The sequence below is a fragment of the Zootermopsis nevadensis genome, unplaced genomic scaffold (assembly GCF_977971745.1).
Source record: "Zootermopsis nevadensis isolate Lab colony 2312 unplaced genomic scaffold, Znev_1.0 Znev_ptg000061l, whole genome shotgun sequence".
Lineage (NCBI taxonomy): Eukaryota > Metazoa > Arthropoda > Insecta > Blattodea > Termopsidae > Zootermopsis > Zootermopsis nevadensis.
Window position 1 is genome coordinate 14,461,530 of NW_028259192.1, and position 19,669 is coordinate 14,481,198.

General features: G+C 40.9%; 1 protein-coding gene and 1 non-coding gene across 3 annotated transcripts in view; both read right to left on the reverse strand.

Annotated features, from left to right (window-relative positions):
- Drip (aquaporin homolog protein drip) overlaps nt 1-14,990 on the reverse strand; it is a 51,307-nt gene extending 36,317 nt beyond the window's left edge. For both annotated transcript variants that reach the window (XM_087340915.1, XM_087340914.1), the window contains exons 1-2: nt 14,850-14,990; nt 7,892-8,082 (exon numbers count right to left, since the gene is read on the reverse strand). In XM_087340915.1, the coding sequence (XP_087197041.1) occupies nt 7,892-8,082; nt 14,850-14,865 (207 nt within the window). In that variant the 5' untranslated portion in view covers nt 14,866-14,990. The remainder of the gene's footprint in view (nt 1-7,891; nt 8,083-14,849) is intronic.
- TRNAD-GUC (transfer RNA aspartic acid (anticodon GUC)) lies at nt 1,242-1,313 on the reverse strand. The gene has a single exon. It is a non-coding gene; the product is annotated as a tRNA-Asp (tRNA).
- Nucleotides 14,991-19,669: the final 4,679 nt, after the last annotated feature.

Below are 19,669 nucleotides of genomic sequence, written 5' to 3' on the forward strand. Positions count from 1 at the left end.
TGGCAACATCTACACGAGAAAAGGCTCGATTTCCTGACCCGTTCATTCGCTGGACTCAAAAACTGCGCGGTCAATTGGGTACATTAACTCTATGGAACAGTCCTTCTAGAGAAACTAACGTGGTTCAGCTCGTTAAAAATAGTTTGCATTCTACAAATCCGAAATCAAGAGCCCGCCAGCGATCCATGTTCCGAGCTACATTAATTCAGTATTCACTCTCGTATCGTATTTTAAGATCCGTTTTAATATTATCCTTCCGCCTACGCACAAGTCTCCCAGGTGGTCTCTTATCTAAAGGGTTTTCCGACTGAAGTTTTGTATGTAGCTAAAAGCAGCATAAAATATCTGAATTAATAAATTGGGAAAATTCTTTTTACTTGAATTGCCATATTCTGCAAACAGGATAAATAAATCGGGGTCGTTCTGATTTAAATGGACAAGTGAATAAACACAGCTACCAAAACTTGAAGTCTGTAGGCATTGTTACTAGATCTGAAAATAGTGTTTTGTGGAATTTCATTCCTGTTACTGCATGAATGGGCCTTAATTACATTTCTGTTCTGCTATCAGTCATTCAGAAATCAGACTCGAGACACATTTAGGCCAAAACATTTCAAGCGCCTTTCCTCACGTTAGTTTTTGTTTTGTTTGCACAGCACCAATAAAATTCTAACACAGGATGACGGTGCCATTTTACACAACCGCGATTTACTTTTTCTCAGGAAATTTTCTGTTCGCGCCGCGTCCTTGATTCACCTGTTCCAATGCACCAAGAACCTCAATGCTACTAAAACCCCACCAGCGTTGTTCACGGTAGAGTGATTTGTAACAGCTCACGCTAGAGTAGGCAAGCTAATTGCTGGATCCACGATAAAGTCCTAGAGCACTGACGTATTTTAATTACCCACCGCAACTTCGCGTGTGGAAGAAGAAAGTCATGACTTCATATGTTCTGTGTATATAGACCATCTGAGAAATGAATGAGGTCCCAATGTAAGCACTACAACCGATTGGGCTTCATCGAATCAGTGGTCCCAGACTCCCAAAAATAACTATGCAAACCAAAGACATTACCGACACACAACTGAGACAGCGAGATATAAAGTTCTGCAGCTGGGAAATAATGTTTATAGAATGCTTCTTTCTCTGCTAAAAGTAAAGTAAAGTTTGTCCCACTATACGCCATGTAGGCGTTTGGGGTGAGTGGAGGTAGAGCTCCTCTCTTCCTTGACCTCCGCTGGTTCTCATGCCGGGAATCAAACCCGGGCCTCCTGGGTGACAGCCAGGTATCCTAGCCACTAGACCACATGGGTCTAGTGGCTATGATACCTGCTACCCCTCCCAAACCCTCTTATCCCCTTGCCTTTTATTTTTAACGGACGTGGAACGTACCGATTCGTCCCTACTGCTGTATACTGAGTATCAGATTATCTTGTGGAGAAACATTTTCTTCCAGCACATTATTTAACTGGTGAACTTTAAATCTTGCATTATACACAATACACTCAAATGCATCTGATTTTCCAAATGCTTCACAAAATCTGCTGATTGATTTTATGTACTTTAAATCTGAGAACACTCTATTCCAGACGACATCTCGTTGCGTTATTTCTTGTTAATGTCTTTAAGGGCAAAATAAATTGCCATTCCATTATGGACGCTGTTAGTTTACGTGTGCCGGCGAGGCAAATAAGAGAATTTTCTACTTTTAGCGTGAGCCGTGCGCTAAGACATAGTCCTTCAGCCAGGTGCGTCATCGCTGCAAATTACGTATGTAAATCTTTGGACGTATTTCGCATAAACATTGTCTCCCTTGAGGGCACGTTCTCAACAAGGGAAATGATCTAGATAGGTTGTCTTGATAGATGATCTAGCTTGGTTATCTGTTTTTTGTATTTCTTTAACGTTTTACATTTATATTAGTGTTCCCTAGGTGGATTATTTGTTTTTATTTATATTGCTTCATTTATTTTCTTTGTGTATAATACTGTTTCCATTTTGGGCTTGCCTGTATTTGGCTGTTACATTTAATACTGTACATGTATAAGTTTAGTTAATCTGTTTGTGTACTATTTTTCATTATTATTTTATGTATTATCAGTGTTTGCCTGTTTCTGGCTTCTTGCTGTTGGCAAACACTTAAATAAATGAATTGAATTATTACTAAAAGCAGCTATGTTGATAGGATATGCAAGTACGCTGTATGTTCACCAAGTAGAGATTGTGTCTTTCTCTCTGTCTCTCTCTCATGGTTGTATTCGATCCTGTACGCCTACGACTGAAGTTCAGAATAGTTGTATTAACTTTAAAAGGTTGGTATGACAGCTGGATGAGTGGTTGACAGATTGCTGGCCATTATTTGAAAGGGAAAAGGAGTGTTCAGAATGCACCATCTTTCTCAAGAGAACGAGGAAAATCATGAATACATCTGATGTCATCAGTCGGTACCGGCTGAGGAACAAATTAGGTATGTCCGGGGAGAAAGTGAGCTAAAACTTCAAATTACGTTGTATAAATCCACCCATACTTAACACGTACTTTAAAAGGGACTTGAAGACGAAGTATTACACAAACTGTAACTGTGTCATCTCCCTGCCATAATCTTCTGTAAGCAATTCAGTTAAGCAGTTCAAGGTAGCCTTTGCTGTGGAATACGAACACTGACAGACGACAGCCGATATGTGAATTCCTACAGGAATTTATTTAAACTAAAAACGTTGCATGTCTAAAGGAATGTTCTGATTTCAGAAGGTCCCACGGCCGTGTCAAACCAACCAAGACCACTGGATGCTCTGTAGCGTGTGCTGTTGGTATAGCATCGTTGAATAAAAGTTTTTGATTCACTGACTGCGATACTAACTATAAGCCTATGCAAGTCTTACATCTGATGTTTATAAATATTTTCCCCCATTCACTTTAAACATTAAAGAATAACAGATATGGCTGGATGGATACGGTAGTTGATAAATTTTCCTTAGCGGCTGCACTGCTATCTTGTTCGTGTGTATTCGCTACATCATGAAGACAGAAATCGATCCCAATGGGCAATTAATCACTGGTTCGTGAATGGAGAAGGTGTGTAAATGTATTTATACTGGGTGAGATGGCGGCTATCAAGACGCACGATATTTGTTCTCACATGGAAATGGAATATCTTGCGTTTCGAAGTAGGCTACGAAATATATGGTGGCTGTGACGACAGCAGAAGTAACAGAAACAGAATGAGCTGTAGTAGGAGTAGTAGAGATGGTGACAGAAATGGGTGTAGAGGGAGTTAACAACAACCACAAGAGCAAATGACCTGGAGAGAAAATGGCACGGGTCCTTTCTTATATTCTGCGTAAAGAATGCCTCAGACAGGCTCTTTTCTGCGGTCATCTATTGACACAGATGTTCACTTCGTGGTGTTTCGCCGCTGTTATTGAACAGGTAGATACCCTGTGTGGTCCGACGCTCGGACTCGGTCCATCAAACTAGCCCGGTAATATCCTAGTAGCTGCTTACACAGTTCTTAATCCTGGGGTCAAATATGGCATACAGAGACGGAATACTACAAATTGAACAATCACGCATAAGATAAACACAGGTTTTGAATCCGGACTGAATTGATTCTCAAGAAAAAAACCACAACTGCATTCTTATGAGGGAATGTATTACCCGAACCGGGACCGGTTCTTGGGGTGTGCGGTTCTTAGGGACTTTAGCTTCGGGTGGAGGAGGGGAGAGCCTTTAGCGGTCCTCGAGCGATATTACTAAGAACTGCATTGTTTGACTAGCAGCATAATCAGTGACGTCAGAAAATGAGCAAATAGGTTACTTGAGGGTTCTCGTACTGACACACAACCGTGCCACTTGGCTGCGGTTTCACGAGCCCTACGACAAAGCTGTGGTTCTGTCCTCAAGGTACCGTGCGACACGCCTCTGTCAATTCTGTTTGCGTTTGCGCTGGGTCAACAGCAAACGCGTTTTTCTCGCCATTTCGGAGGGCCGTGGATTGAATCCCACAGTCTTATATAATAACTACGAGAATTAATGAAGTGACAGCTGACTGTTCGGTCCATATCAAATGATTGGACGCCGCACAGATAAAGGGAGCAGATAAAGGGAACAGAAAAGGTGGGAAGTAGGTCGTGTTGGACATTGCATGTTAACAGATCATCCTGAATATGTCCGGGAGAATGACCGAAAATTCAACCAACATTCGACTTGAGTGGCAGCACTAAGCTACCCTGCATGCATTGGTTTCTTGGGTTAGTTTTATTGTCAGCTGAATAACTCATTCGTACTTCTTCAGTGATTAACTATTTTATGACTCCTTTAGACATATGTCCAAAAATCCAGAAAACTATAAGATTAAGCAAATAGCACTAGATTGTAAATGATCCTAGTTATTAGCCATATTTTAAAGAAAACGGACCTCTGTTAGGCTTAGTCCGGCATTCGTTAAGTAAAATTAACATTCCAACGTAATTACCGACTCAACAGTAAAAAGGACCTGGTGTGGTCCATACAACGGTTCCGGTTATGAGTTTGAGAGGCAAAGGAAAAAGCTTACAGACGACGGTACAGGTAAAATGCTACTACGAACCTCGGTCCTTTGATGTAACGCCTACAACCTGTGGACGAGAGATGAATAAATGGAGCTAACTACGTACCTACTTCATGGAAAAACAGTCCTTGAGAAGCTGATGGTTGCTTTGGCCAGTTTATTCCCCGCACCGTAAAGAACCAGAAGTTTAACTACTGCATTCACAATAAGCCTGTCAATGGACTCCATCCTGAACCTGAACTATACGGTTCGCAGACTCACACGTTATATATGAACAATTTTAATATTATCCTCATAACTACGCTTATGTTCTACAGCGGTCTCTTCACTTCAGGACTTTGGACTTCATTCATTCATGCTATATAACCTACCTATCTCATTCTCCTTAATTTGATAATCCTAATTACATGGTGACAATTAGAGTTATAAAACACTTCATTTTTCGTTTTTCTTCATCCTACTGTTTCTTCCAACTTTTTATGCCCAAATATTCTTCTCAGAACCCAGTTTCTATATTCCTCAGTGGTCATGATCTTCACTTTGGGTGAGAGACTTAACTTTCACACCCATACAAAACATGAGGTAACGTTATACTTTTATTGTTTGAATGTGCTGCTTAAACCATTTCACAGTTCCAAATAAGCGTTTCTTGGAAATGTGCTTGTAAAGAGCTCGGCAGTAGGCCCGAGCGAAGCTGAGCTTTATCGTTCTACTTTTCGGTAATAAGGTGACGTCACTTCTCGTGTTCTCAATACTTCATCATTTGTCTCTCTAGGCCTGCGATTGCCTTGCCACGACTTTCACGTTCCTACTCACAGTGAACTCAGCTGCCTTCTAAACACGGCTGAAAAAAACTCGAATGGTTCCGAGTTCGACAAATGTTTTCACAGCAACAACCATACAAGCCAAGCAACCATCAACTTCCACATTGTATCTTACAGATAGCAAAGTACGTTGCTAATGAAGATTGATGTCTTCTGGGTTGTTGCGCCGTACAGTCTGGTAGATTAATAAAGCCTTCTCGGGCCATCAGCCGTGTTAGTTCGCGCAGTCAACAGCCTTGAAAATGAGGACAGAGATGGTCCTCGAAACGTCGGCGACTGATCACCAACTAACACGGCTGATGGCCCGAGAAGACTTTATTAATGAAAGCCGCCGTGAAAGCTTCACACCATAAGTCTGGTAGATGTTCACCAACGTTTGAGAATTCATGCTGCATCCGTCATCAGCAACATAACCTCTGAAACGTTGGTAAACATCGACCAGACTACACGGCGCAACAACCCAGAAGACAGAAATCTTCATACTCATCGCCCTGATGACGGAGGCAGTATGACCACTAAAACGTTGGTTAACATCGACCAGACTACACGGCGCAACAACCTAGAAGACAGAAATCTTCATACTCATCGCCCTGATGACGGAGGCAGTATGACCTCTGAAACGTTGGTAAACATCGACCAGACTACACGGCGCAACAACCCAGAAGACAGAAATCTTCAGACTCGCCGCTGTGAAAACCTCAAATCCTACATAAGTTGCTAATGTTTCAATCAGTGTCCTCCAACGCTTCACACTTATTTACGCAGTCTGATAGCACACCAGCTTCAGTTGCTGTCACGAGAAGTTTTTTCTTGTCTCAGATCCTTCTGGAAAATCTTTAACAGCACTTTACAAAAAAGTGCCCACCCCCTGCAACCGTTACAGCTCAAGTTAATTAGAAATCTGTCCATTTATCATTTTACAGTGTCGGAAAAGTAATTACACACATAAAATTAACTTGGCATAATGCCTAATAACCACACCATGAATGTGTATGGGGGAAAGGAGGTAAATAAGCATATACTCTATACTTCAGCAAAAGATAAAGGTGAGTGGGCAGCTTCATGCTCCAGCTACTTTACACCCAGTAAAAGAGCAACCGCTACGAGACTGGGTGAGCCCCAGAGTCAGTCTGAACACAAGTAGTTCTGGGTAGAGCTCAAAAAGCACAGACATACATGTAGTCTTCAAAATCTTTTGTTGTTCGTGTCAGTTGGACTAGTGTGTTGGAATCGTGCGCATTACGCATTTCCACATGTCTAACCCACCTCATCTTTCATTTAATGACAATAGGTGAATGTCATTAATTACGAAGCTCATCACGCCTATTATTTTCAGTAATCTGTTACGTCCTCTCTTTTTTGTCCAACCTTGTCCTAGAACAAGCTTAATTTGAGCAAGATATCATTTTCACAACCATATAAAAATACAGGCAAAAGTAAATCTCTGAATTTCGGACACGTCACAGAAGAATGAAAAACACTTAATTAATAGTAGCAAACATTTATAGCAATAAACCTCCTTTTAATTTCGTTAGGAGACAATTTTGCGTTCCATAATACTGAATAAAAGAACACCGACAGCTTAATGCAAAAAGATCGACGTAGATACGAAACGAAGCATAATCTGAAAACGGGCGTCTTCTGGACTTTTGTTCCGTCTAGTCTAGTAGAAACTTACCGACGCGCTGATGATGGAAGCAACAAAAGTACCTTTGAAACTTCGGTCATCATCTACCAGACTACACGACGCCAAAATCCAGAAGACAGCCATCTTCACACTCGCCGCCGCAAGGACCTCAAAAGGATGATCTATTTACACGGTGGATTTATGAATTATCCTCGCAACGTTCATTCCGATATGCAGAACGAAGGAATCGGCCGTTGGCCTCACGCCCACAGCGGAATTTCACATAGCCTTTGAAGCTGTCCACAGTTTTTCTTCATTACTATCTTAAAGCCTTTCATCTTCCGGCTTCAGTTAACAGAACATCGATAAAGAATCAACGAATCAGTCACTCAGCCAGTTTTCATCTGTATTTCAGAACAAACTCGGTGAAGCAGAGTTCTTTAGAAGTTGTTCCACATTTTACGGAACCCGAATGTCCATTACTGTATTTGCAAAAGTCTGACTCTGGACCCTACACTCTAGCAGTTTAATCCAATCCGCAGAATCAAACCTTAATTATTTTTAATCCATTTCAATATTATCCTCCAATCTGCACGACGGTCTCACGAACACAATTTTGTCTGCTTCTCTCATCTCCCGACGCGTGCTACATTATTCGTCCGTTCTATCCTCCATTTTATTACCATATACGTCCTTACATTCGGTGAAGATTACAACATTTTAAGTTCGTCATTACGTACTTATCCCCGTCCTCCTGCAGCCACTTCCTCTATTAGGTCCAAATACTCTCCTCAGCATCCTGTTCTCAAACACCCTCATTCGACGTCCTCCTCCCAACATGAGAGACCAAGTTTCACACCCACACAAGAGAGGCGCATGAAGTGTGCGTACCTGTACTATGGTGGCGACAGCCAGGCCGAAAGTGAAGGCGATCTGCACGACGCTCGGGGGGCCGTCCCAGGGAGTGATGCAGCTGCATCCAACCAACACGAGGAAGAACGTGCCCAGGAACTCTGCGGACAGCATCCGCCAAATGTTGCCATTATCCGTGATGTCGTGTAGCCCGATCAGAGCCTTCGCACCTGCACACCAATACATCAATTGAATCGACGACTCGGCTTGGCCAAGCCTTTAATTTTCGCAGCTGATCAATGTATAAATCTTGCCTCCAGAAGAAAAATTAACAGGCGCCAAACACACTACACCTAATGCACATATTGATACTGTCCACTTACGTACAGGTATGTTATTATCGTACTGAATGAAATTTATTGGAGCAACTAGAAGCTTTGTTTTAAAATTAAACTTCAAGGAGCTCATATATATACAAACATATGAAGACAATTATCTTCAGATTCACCGCCTTGAAAACCTCAAACTCTGTATATACATTTGAGGTTTTCACGGCGGTGAGTCTGAGAATGACTGTCTTCTAGGTTGTTGGGCCGTGTAGTCTGACAGAAGTTTACCGACGTTTCTGAGACTCCTGATGATGGAGACAGTAGGGACCTCAGAAACGTCGGTAAACTTCTACCAGACTACACGGCCCAACAACCCAGAAGACAATCATCTTCAGCTCATATATAAATAGTAAACACCATACTAAATGCAAACAATGCACACACAGACACCCAGCTGAAAGGTGTTTTCTAGGAATATTCTCAAGAAGCAGTTTCTTCTTCTGCTATTGTTTATTTGGTTCCGGTATTTGAGGGAAGAGTGTGGAAAAGAGATAGACGAAGTACTGGACTCAGACCCTTACATAAAAAGAAACAAAGGAAACAAAGATACAAGATGAACTGGACATGCAGATAAAGTGGGGATACAAGAAACGCATATAAAATTTTGGATGGGAAATTTTGAGAGTAGGCGCCTGGAAGTCTGAGAAAGAAATGGAAGGAAAACATTACGATGGATCTTGGGGAAGTAGACTGTGAGATTTACAGTAGACGACACTGGCTCAAAATCGCGTAAAATTGTAACGTTTGGTATTAGCGGTATTGAGTCTTATGGTTATATTATAAGTCGGTCAGAATACAATATTTGACATACACTGGTCATATATAATTAACATACTGATACATGTAACACGCACATAAGAAACAGCAATCTTATCCACCAATGAATTGTCTCGGCCAACAACAAATTCTTGATACTTTCTGCTTCAAAAGTCTCGCCGAGAAAAAAAAGATATCTGGCACTGTGTCTGGCTTCTAGAAAAGGCTATAGAGCTTCTAGAAAATCTATAGAGCTTCTAGAAAGGGCTATAGAGCTTCTAGAAAAGGCTATAGAGCTTCTAGAAAGGGCTATATAGCTTCTAGAAAAGTCTATAGAGCTTGTAGAAAGGGCTATAGAGCTTCTAGAAAAGTCTATAGAGCTTGTAGAAAGGGCGATAGAGCTTCTAGAAAAGGCTATAGAGCTTCTAGAAAGGGCTATAGAGCTTCTAGAAAGGGCTATAGAGCTTCTAGAAAGGGCTATAGAGCTTCTAGAAAAGTCTATAGAGCTTGTAGAAAGGACTATAGAGCTTCTAGAAAGGACTATAGAGCTTCTCGTAAGACATTTTAGCATGCTCAAATAATCACAAAGGAGCGAGTTTTGTAAACTTCAGAATAAAATTGTCAGCTATGACACATAGCCTACTAATATTATTTTTAAGTATTTGCACCGCAGTAAATCTGCTGTTAGGTTGAAGGAGTGTTGAAAAATATTTGGACCTATGAGAGACGAATTAACAGGAGACCGGAGAAATTTAAACAGTGAGGAGTTTCATACTTTGTACACTCGACAAATATAATTATGGCGATCTAACGAAGGACACTGAAATAAACAACAAATATGGAACGCATGAGATATATGAGAAATGCATATGAAGTTTTCGATAGGAAATCTGAAGTGAAGATATTACTTGAGAAACCTAGGTCAGAGGATACCACCGAAAGGATATCTATTTACAGTTTATTTAGGGATGCTTTCAGTATCTATACTAAAAAGGGTCGAATGAAAGGATGACTGAGTAATAAATTGCAAAGGCCGTAGGAGGTAGCGGTAGTTACCTAATTTTAAGTGCCATCCTAGCATTTGCCTGGAATTACAGTATAAAACCACGAAAAACCTCAGTCAGGTCTCCGGGCCAAGATTTGAACTTCCCTAATACAAAGCAGGAGAGCTAACCACTCAACTACGACTTTGGTGCAAACGTACCTCACGGAAACAGACCGTGAAACTGTGGGCCACATTTAACTGGCTAAGGACAGAGTCCAGTAACGAGCCCTTGTAAACACGTTAATGAACGTTCTGGTTTCATATAAGGGTGAAAATATTTTGATGTCCTGAACAACTATCAGTTTCTGAAGAGACGCTCTGGTTCATGGAATGTTATAAACTTGCGAACAAAGACTGGATTAGTATCATTACAATTCGCACTTCACATTTAAAAGAGATAAAATCGCTTGTGTTTGTCGCGATGTTTGTGCACCTGAAATACGATAAGAAGAAAGCTACCTTATTACCTAGATAAGTAGTAACGCATTCCTTGCATAATTCTATACGAGTTTTCGTCTAATGGTGAACTGGGATGAAATCATTGAAATTCAACGGCTGTAAAGTTTTAGGATGACGTCCTTCAAGGGCTCATATCCTGCGAAGTAGATATAAAATGTACAAAGATTTGCACAATGCTAATAGTTATATTATGCCTCCTGTCCTCACAGGGGTTCGATACCACTCGATTTTATTTTTGATGATTTCTTTATTGCTTATTTTAAAAGCCTTCTTTAAATTATTATAAGTTATTTTGTATCGTTCTAAAGTGTGGGAATTTCAGTGCGCAAACGTATGTTTTAGCTTATTTAGCACAACTGAAAAGGTTTAGTGAAGAAATCAAGAGAACTAAAAACATTTCTTAAGGGTTACAAATGCGTGGGAAATCAGTTGACTATCTGAGCGACTACCAGCTTCAAGAGAGACTCCGCTCCATTTCATTACTCAGCAGAATGTTTTAAGTAGGGCATCAAACAACACACGCATTGTGGGTCAATACTGAAACCCACGGTCTTGTCACAAAGGTTTCACTGAATTATCGACACAAGTGTATTCAGTTACTGCTCTTACTCAATCATAATGAACGACGCCATTAGCCTCCCAGGTGAAGAGTTGGACTGTACACAGAATAAACAAACAAACAAACGAGAAGTCGAACTAAAGCACAGTCGTATTTCATGTCAAACACTTGTTCTGACGGCATGCAGACTTTGCGGTAACAACACCTGATCAAACTAACGTTGAGTAATTTCTGCAGAGGATACGTTATCTCACGCAAAACAACCGAAGAGCTACATGCTTTGTACGTGGCTTGCATATTGTGATGACCGTGTACTGACCCTGACTCATACCACAATAGAACGCCTAACTCCCTCGACCTAAGCCCTTTACTGAGAGCAAAAGGACAAGTTTCAATTCCACACAATTCTACATATTTTAATGTTTACGTTTTTACATAGATTCGGATCTGAACGGTAGCATTCATTACCTTAATGCAATGTTTCCCAAAGTGTGGTGCGCTTACCATAGGTGGCACCCAAAAGAATTTCAAGAGGTACGCGACAGAATTACGGTTCTAAAAATTGTTCCAGACTTCTATCTGCTGTCAGATGGGCTCTAATATTAAATAAATTCGTAATAGTAATGAAGTTCGCAAGTTTCTGTTCATGCTTTAGCTTATTTCGTAGCTTTTTTTTCAGTTCGTACCTAAAACTTAACCATAATGTGGTTCGACCAATTGGGAGTGAACTGATTTTAAAATAATTAGGAGAGAAGGTACGCCGATAAGGCCGAAAACTCAAAAGGGTATGCAGATATTTAAAGTTTTGGAAAGAGTACATTCAGTTTATTCGTGAATGTAATCAAATAGGCTAATGCTTAAGAATCTTCGACATTTGGTAGGGCTCCACCCTCTACCTACATGAAATAGCACAGCACCGGAAAATGCGAAAAAAAAACATCCCTGCGTTGAATTAAATTCGAACTCACGATCACAGTGTTTAGCAGGCCAGCTGCAACCCGCCTGAACGACCGGCTGTACACTGACCAAAATTGTTCGTCGTCTTCCGCAGTTCTTCAAATCGCTCCAAGCAACAAATCACTACCACGACCTTCCCAACTCGTTGTCTAATATCAAAATTACTTCTAATTCGACGCTACTAAGCGCTACAATCGATACATCACCGTTAAATAACCAAGGAACAGATAACTTTCGCTATTACGAAAGTAGTAGGGGGAGGAGGCGTGGTGACCACGAGAGGGCAAACTGACCTGCACCAGCGTTCAACGTTCCGCAAACGTTTTTTACCCACGGCACACCTTAATTTTCCAAAGACACATGACGGCACACCACAAAATTTCGCCTCACGAAAAGGGGTACAAAATTATACACGGCCATAAGTATGAATCTACATGTAAATCCTTGCCCCTTGCCCCATGTGAGTGCAGGCTTATGAAAACAAAACAGAAATACGCGGTCCTGCAAATACTTCGTACGCTTCCATTTCCATTCTTTTAGGATCAGGGATTATCAACCCATGACTCGTCAATGTCTTTTGTGCGGCCAGCGTACGTTTTTATAATGTTATACTACTGCGTATAATAAAAATAGTTACCTTATAAATCAGATATTTAATTTTGGGTAAATAATAACAACTTCAGACTGTCTGTAACAGCATTTTAACACAATGTCATTAAGATTCAGTAAGATATCGTGGGCAGCGATTCATCGCCCTGATGACGGAGGCAGTATGACCTCTGAAACGTTGGTAAACATCGACCAGACTACACAGCGCAATAACACAGAAGACAGAAATCTTCATACTCACCGCTATGAAAACCTCAAATCTTACCTAGTAATTCATCTCTGCGTCCTAGTTCCTTAAGATCCATTTTAATATCATCATTCCGTCTATAATTGTCTCCCAAGTTTTCTGCTCATCTGGTTTTCCGGCATGTTTACGTTCGTGTCTATTGTCTCGCATGCGCACAAGAAGCCTTCCCCCAGATAGGTATCTCCCTAGGCATGATTTCTTGAGGAGAATGAATTACGAAACTCATTATGTAATTTCTTCCATCCTCAAGACTAGTTCCTTCACGAGCATTTCATCGCCAAGGCCAAGTTTCCTTTATCTTTCCACTTACACAGTCGTCGCCACAACCAAATGCAGTTGAGTGTAGCCCTTACCTCGAACAAGCTTTTGTACGAAGGATTTGTGGTTTTCACGGCGGTGAGTCCTTGCTGCCTCCATCACCAGGGCGATCGCCCTGATTATGGAGGCAGCAAGGGCCTCTGAATTGTCGGTAAACATCACAGCACAACAACCCAGAAGCTTCAAGCTTTTGTACATTAGTCAATACGATAATGATATACACAAAAGTCAGATTTGAGGTTGTCTTCTGGGATGTAGCATCACACGGAGCTACATCCCAGAAGAAAGCCATCGGGACAGGCAATTCTAACACACGTTGTGTTCACCGAGTCATCCCAGATCGCATTTGACTTTAAAATAATTCGCTGCCACACTTCTGATTCTTCTACCACTATCTACAAACTCTCGAACAACAGATAAAACAAAAATCAGTTACCTCCATACATCAACAATAATAACACTTGTCGATCAGTCTCTATAGATTATAAACCAGATAACATTGACTTCTAAGTCATGGTATTAAAGTTTGTTACATTGGAACTATGCACTACAGTTTACTCTGGTCGAGTGCTTGCACTCCTGCTTCGCATTCGGGAGGTGCCGGGTTCACGTCTCGGCCCAGAGACTGGGTTTTTCAGTCCCTCCAGATAAATGCCGGGATAGTATCTTAAATTAGGCTTTCACATCCTTTCGACGCTATAGTATGGACTACTAAAATAGCGTCGTTTAATGGACACGTGAGTTTTGATCACCTAACGAGAGAAACTGAAAAAGAACGTCGCGACCGAGTCGTAATCATCATTTATGCTTCGAATTCGGGAGGTCCTGGATTCAAATCTCGGCCTGGAGACCGGCTATTTTGATTGAGGTGTTTCCAGACAAATTCCGAGTTCGCACCTTCAAGAGGACAGGGCCGCTGCGTTCCACAACCTTTCCAATTATTCTATAATCCAACGCTACAGAATCTAACTACTGACAGCGTCGTTAAATAACAGACAAATAAGAAACTGTAAGTACTGCCGACTTTGACTGTTTATCACATAATTAACTTTAAATAGGAAATGTCCATATTTCGTGTACATTCAACTGAAGTCTTTGTTGCGATCCAGTTAGTTGTCGTTAAATGTTTTAGATATATTTTATGAGTATTTTCCGTTTATTTTAAATAATTTTCTACATTGTTATCTCTGGAAAAATTGTAAAGTTAAAGCCGTTTGTATCCTAAAACACAACGCCTTGGGGAAACGGAGATAAAGCTCCACTTATACAGAACCTCGATATTATAGAGAACATGATTTTTAACAAAGTGTTTACAAGCCCCTCCCTTTCCAGAGGGTATCTGTGTGCTGTCCAGCTGACTGTCTAGTTTGATCGCCCCTTCGCATAAGTTAATTAATATAAGGCAGTTTATTTTCAATCATGTTACTCATATTCCTAAATAAACGTCGTTCGTTTCACCCTTTTTTTCCAGAATCAGGATAAAATTCATCAACAGTATACCCTTTTCAATATATTCTTTCTATTACGCTTTTTACATTTCTAACACTCATGGAATCATACCAGCCTTCGGCCTACTATTTTTTTCCCCAAACTGCCTTTCATTTTTGTTATACAAAGCGATTTAAAAGTCCAGAAAGAGCTCATCATCCTTCTCTTACCTGTTGGCTTCCCCATTGTATTTTAAATCCGTTTCAGTTACACAAGGGTAACAGTGCCACGATCCTCACCACAACACACCTCCACCACAACACTAGTAAGCCGGCACCGACCTCAAGGCACGGGCTTTATAGAACAAGACGCGACCAATAGGAGGGGCGGATTCTCCTACCGAGAAACGTTCTCCGCCAATCCCAACTGCAATCGCTCGCGGCAAGCTAGTCCCTCAGACACCAACGTTGCCCATTAATGATATTTGTTTTATAACAACCATGTAAATCATATTAGAAGTTAAATATTCTCTATAAATCACTCATAAAAACAGGGCCTGTATGCACGTGTATTGAGTACGACAAGCTTGGATTCACTGTCACTGACGAATACAAACGAACCCCAAGACCTGATTGCCCTGATGATCGTGGCAGCAAGGACCTCTGAAACGTCGGTAAACTTCTACCAGACAACACAGCGTAACAACGCAGAAGACAGCCATCTTCAAAATGTAAGACACTTCAAGAATAATAAAGGGCAGACTCAGAAGCTGGGCATAGTGTTCGATGTCCGTTTGTCCACGGAACGGGGACTTGGTTCTGGATGAAATCAGAGCCCCTGTGACAACTGACTGACCCTTATAACGACGTTTCTTTCCCCAACCTTTTCGATTTGGAAGACACCAATTAAGACAGCTGCATCACAAACTTCTTTGCTTGATTAGCGCCCATAAATAATCTACAGATATTTAATCACTTAAGTTTTATTTATGGTTTTTGTTAAGTCGGTAGCAACTGTAAGCTTTCTGCAAATAGATTATTCCGCCATGGCCTATTTAAGCGATTACAGGAGTAAACGATCGGCGAAGGTATCTAGTTTAGCAATGGTAAACTTGAGGGCTGTGAATTTTCTGTATTTATAAATAAAATATATTTATTATATAACTACGAGCTGTTGCATTCGAATTGGAAGCTTTAAGATTTAATATAAAACTGTGTTATGACGTAAGAACCCTGCATACATGATAGGGTCTGAACTTTCGAATTGGCCTATTATATTTTATCTCAATCCGTTCAGACAAGTCACAGCAAGTTAAGAATGATAAACTAGTGCATGAACTGTTTTCCGCTATGCTTCGTACGTAGAACGCAAAGACATTCCTTAACTAAGATCATTGCTGGCCGCAAATATTATCACAGTCTTATGAATTTTATATTCGTAAGATTTGAGGTTTTCACAGCGGTGAGTATGAAGATTTCTGCCTTCTGGGTTGTTGCGCTGTGTGGTCTGGTAGATGTTTACCAACGCTTCGGAGGTCATACTGCCTCCGTCATCAGGGCGATGAGCATGAAGATTTCTGTCTTCTGGGTTGTTGCACTGTGTAGTATGGTAGATGTTTACCAACGCTTCGGAGGTCATACTGCCTCCGTCATCAGGGCGATGAGAATGAAGATTTCTGTCTTCTGGGTTGTTGCGCTGTGTAGTATGGTAGATGTTTACCAACGCTTCGGAGGTCATACTGCCTCCGTCCTCAGGGCGATTCATCGTTGGTAAACATCTACCGGCGCAACAACCCAGAAGACGGAAATCTTCAATTTTATATTCCTTTGACCAATATTCAATTTACTGCCATGAAGCCACATTGTAAATCAAATAAAGCACTGCCAAACAACAGAGCAGTTGTCAATACAGATCACTTTTCCACTAAGAAGCCGGTGATGTTGCCTCGAAAATAGACGAGAGAAGCAAATGGATACATGAATTACAACGTCCGAGACGACTGCGTACTTCAATTTGTACTCTGCCATTCTATCTCGAATTTGTAGTCTGGACCACAACCTTATAGCTGTTAAGCTGGTCCATGCAGGTGAGTGTAAATTTGCTCCTCAAACAAAGCGGTAATGTTTGTGGGTGCGACAGACTAACAAACGACCTGTTATAAGAGTTCAGCGCTTTCTGTCGCAGCGAAACTTCACCAGTAAGGGGTGACGACGATAGGCAGAAAGGTGAAATGACTGTCCGAAACACATCGACGAAAAATCAACAAGTGTAAAGTTTTATGCAAGGTTTCGTTTGCAACCAAACGGTTTAAGGCATCCTACGCATATTTAAACATAGTTGACTTGCGTCTGAGAGTGGGACTACGATCCTGAAAGAATGCGGTGTGATTCTAAAGATACGAAAAAAAAAAAAAAATTGCTAACGTTCCTAACAAATCATCTTCTTGTTCTGGATGGCACGACGCCCTTCCGATAGTTTTATTCACTTCGTTAATTTTATGAGGAGAGTCTCGGTGTTGTACGTCCTCGGTCTGGACGTGAACCATCACCCATCACGTCCAGAGATCACGTTCATAAAACTGCTGAACTGAAATATGAAAGTGAGATCTTATGTCCTCCGCCAGTACAGATGTCGAAGCTGGGTTGTAACGCTGTGGGGGCATGTAGATACATATCCACATTTCCGTGGTTTCCTCCACTTACCTACAAGTTCACACGACACTACGAACCAGAATACCAACGACGATAAATCTAAAAGTGTTCTGCGGTATTACTTGCGTGTTTCCGTCCTCTGAATGGATTCAGTTCTCTAGACGTTTCTAAATATTCCAAGATTGTGGTCTTCTGGGTTGTTGTGCCGCGTGGCCTACGCTTCTGGTTTTGTATCAAGTTTGTATAAAGCATTTTACGTGGTTGTGAAATTACCCAGAATATTGGTAATATTGAAGACGGTCTTCTGCAGTCAGAGTTCAATCTACATGCAACAGAAAATGCGTAGTAATGAAAGGCAGCGCTTGTCCGAAAATAATTTATTTAATCTTAGACATCCACCGAGAGATCTAAGACAGTGTGAAAGTGATCCATTTATCTCATCTCAGTTAACCAGAACTGCATAATCTCACGTTCCGAAGCAACGAAAAAGGTAATCTTATAATTCGCATTAGCATTGTCTTTAAAATGTGCAGTAACCTGGCTTATCAGCTAATTACAATAATTACCAATGATTTATGGAGACATATGAATTTCATGCAGGGGCCGAACAGCATCCTGTGCAACGCCGTCTGTAAACAAACCTCTAAACTAGAGCCTGTCGGAACGTATTCGTGACTCAACTGGGCCTTTTCACCTGAGAAGTTTCATGACTGCATTGATATATAATATTTATAAATAAGATTAGACTTAATAGAAAGTTTAACTCTGTTAACCGGCCATAAACTTACGAGATTTGAGGTTCTCATGGCGATAAATACGTCAATGTTGATCTTCTATATTGTAATGCAGTGTGGACTTATAGGTAGATATCGACGTTTCGGAGGTACGCATTCCATCCATCTTTATGGTTGAACATGGAGGCAGCGTGTTTATGAAAATTGCGAGTTGGGTGAAGTTGGACACGACATTCTATTATAGACTACTGTAGGATTCGGTGCCAGAAGAGTGTAGAAATCAATATCACAAATTTCTCTGCATTAACAAACCAGAATCGTTACCGGAACTAATTAACATTATTATAAGTAGTTTGTTTCTGAAATACCTACGATTCTGACTGGGGGCTTCAGTCCTGAAGATAGTGGCAATATGTTTCTCCGAAACGATGGCATCTATCGTCAAGTCCACATGGTGACAAGATCCAGAACAACAACAACAACGTTATATTTTTTATTATAATGTCTGCGACACGATCGAAATAATTTAGAATGGATCATTTGACAAACATAAATTGTCCGAAAAATATATATTGAAAACTCAGCTGAAAGCAATTAATTATCAGCAATCGGATGTAATTTTAAGTTGCGGATAACGAACCAGCCCTTGAAACATTCACCAGTTTAGTGCTCACATTTACACGCTGTTCCTGTACTAGACTTCAGTATCGGAATAATGATAAGACGTGTCCGATTTTGCGCTTGCCTTGCAGATCGGTATCCGCAATGTGACCCTCCAGGTTAGTTTCTGCAGTCATCTCTGTCATTGTCACAGCGTCATGAATGTCAGATAACGAGACGTGCTGGTTTAAGTATTCATGCATCGTCTTCATAAGGTCTAAGGCTCTATTTACAAGGCCGATTCTTTGGATATAATTAATTTTGTTCATGTCCACAATGCAAATATAAAGTTTACACTTTGAAGTAAACCAGCACACCTACACCTCTAATACAAATGAATTAATTTATAACCCCTCAGCTGGACAATGGCAAAAATGTGATACCTCAAATCGCAGTTTTTTTTAAATGCTGACCAACAAGGGTCTATATGTTGACTTCCGATTTTTTAACGAAAGAATAACAACATATCAGTACAAAGGGAAAAGTACTTGCTGTTGTTTATGGTCATAGTAATAAAATCCCCTATAAGTGATTCGGATTTGTGTAACAATGCTGCATGAACTACTTACGCTATGTGGTATTAATTACGGATAAAATACATTTAAAGATGGAACTGGCCGTGTCTTTGTTTTGTCACAAAGAAGCCAATTAAAACTGATATCACGAATAATGTTAGACATCGGAGTATGAAATGATATGTCCAATGTGTAGGCTACCATATACGTCTGCCTTTGTTAGCGGTAGACACACACACACACACATATACCGGCCTGAAATGGATGGCCCTAAGGAAGCGACATGTATGGAGGATAGGATAATAAAGCAAACCCGATAGAACTGGATCCACCGATTATGGCCGCTGACCTTGCAGAGAGAGCCCAATATGCGGACCACTCAAGGAAGGAAGGAGTTTCCGTCGGTCAGTACAGTCTGTGATGCAGCAGTGTGGAAGCCTGATATTGTTGTCTTGTAACTGTGCTGTGTTAACAACGTGACACCTGTTCG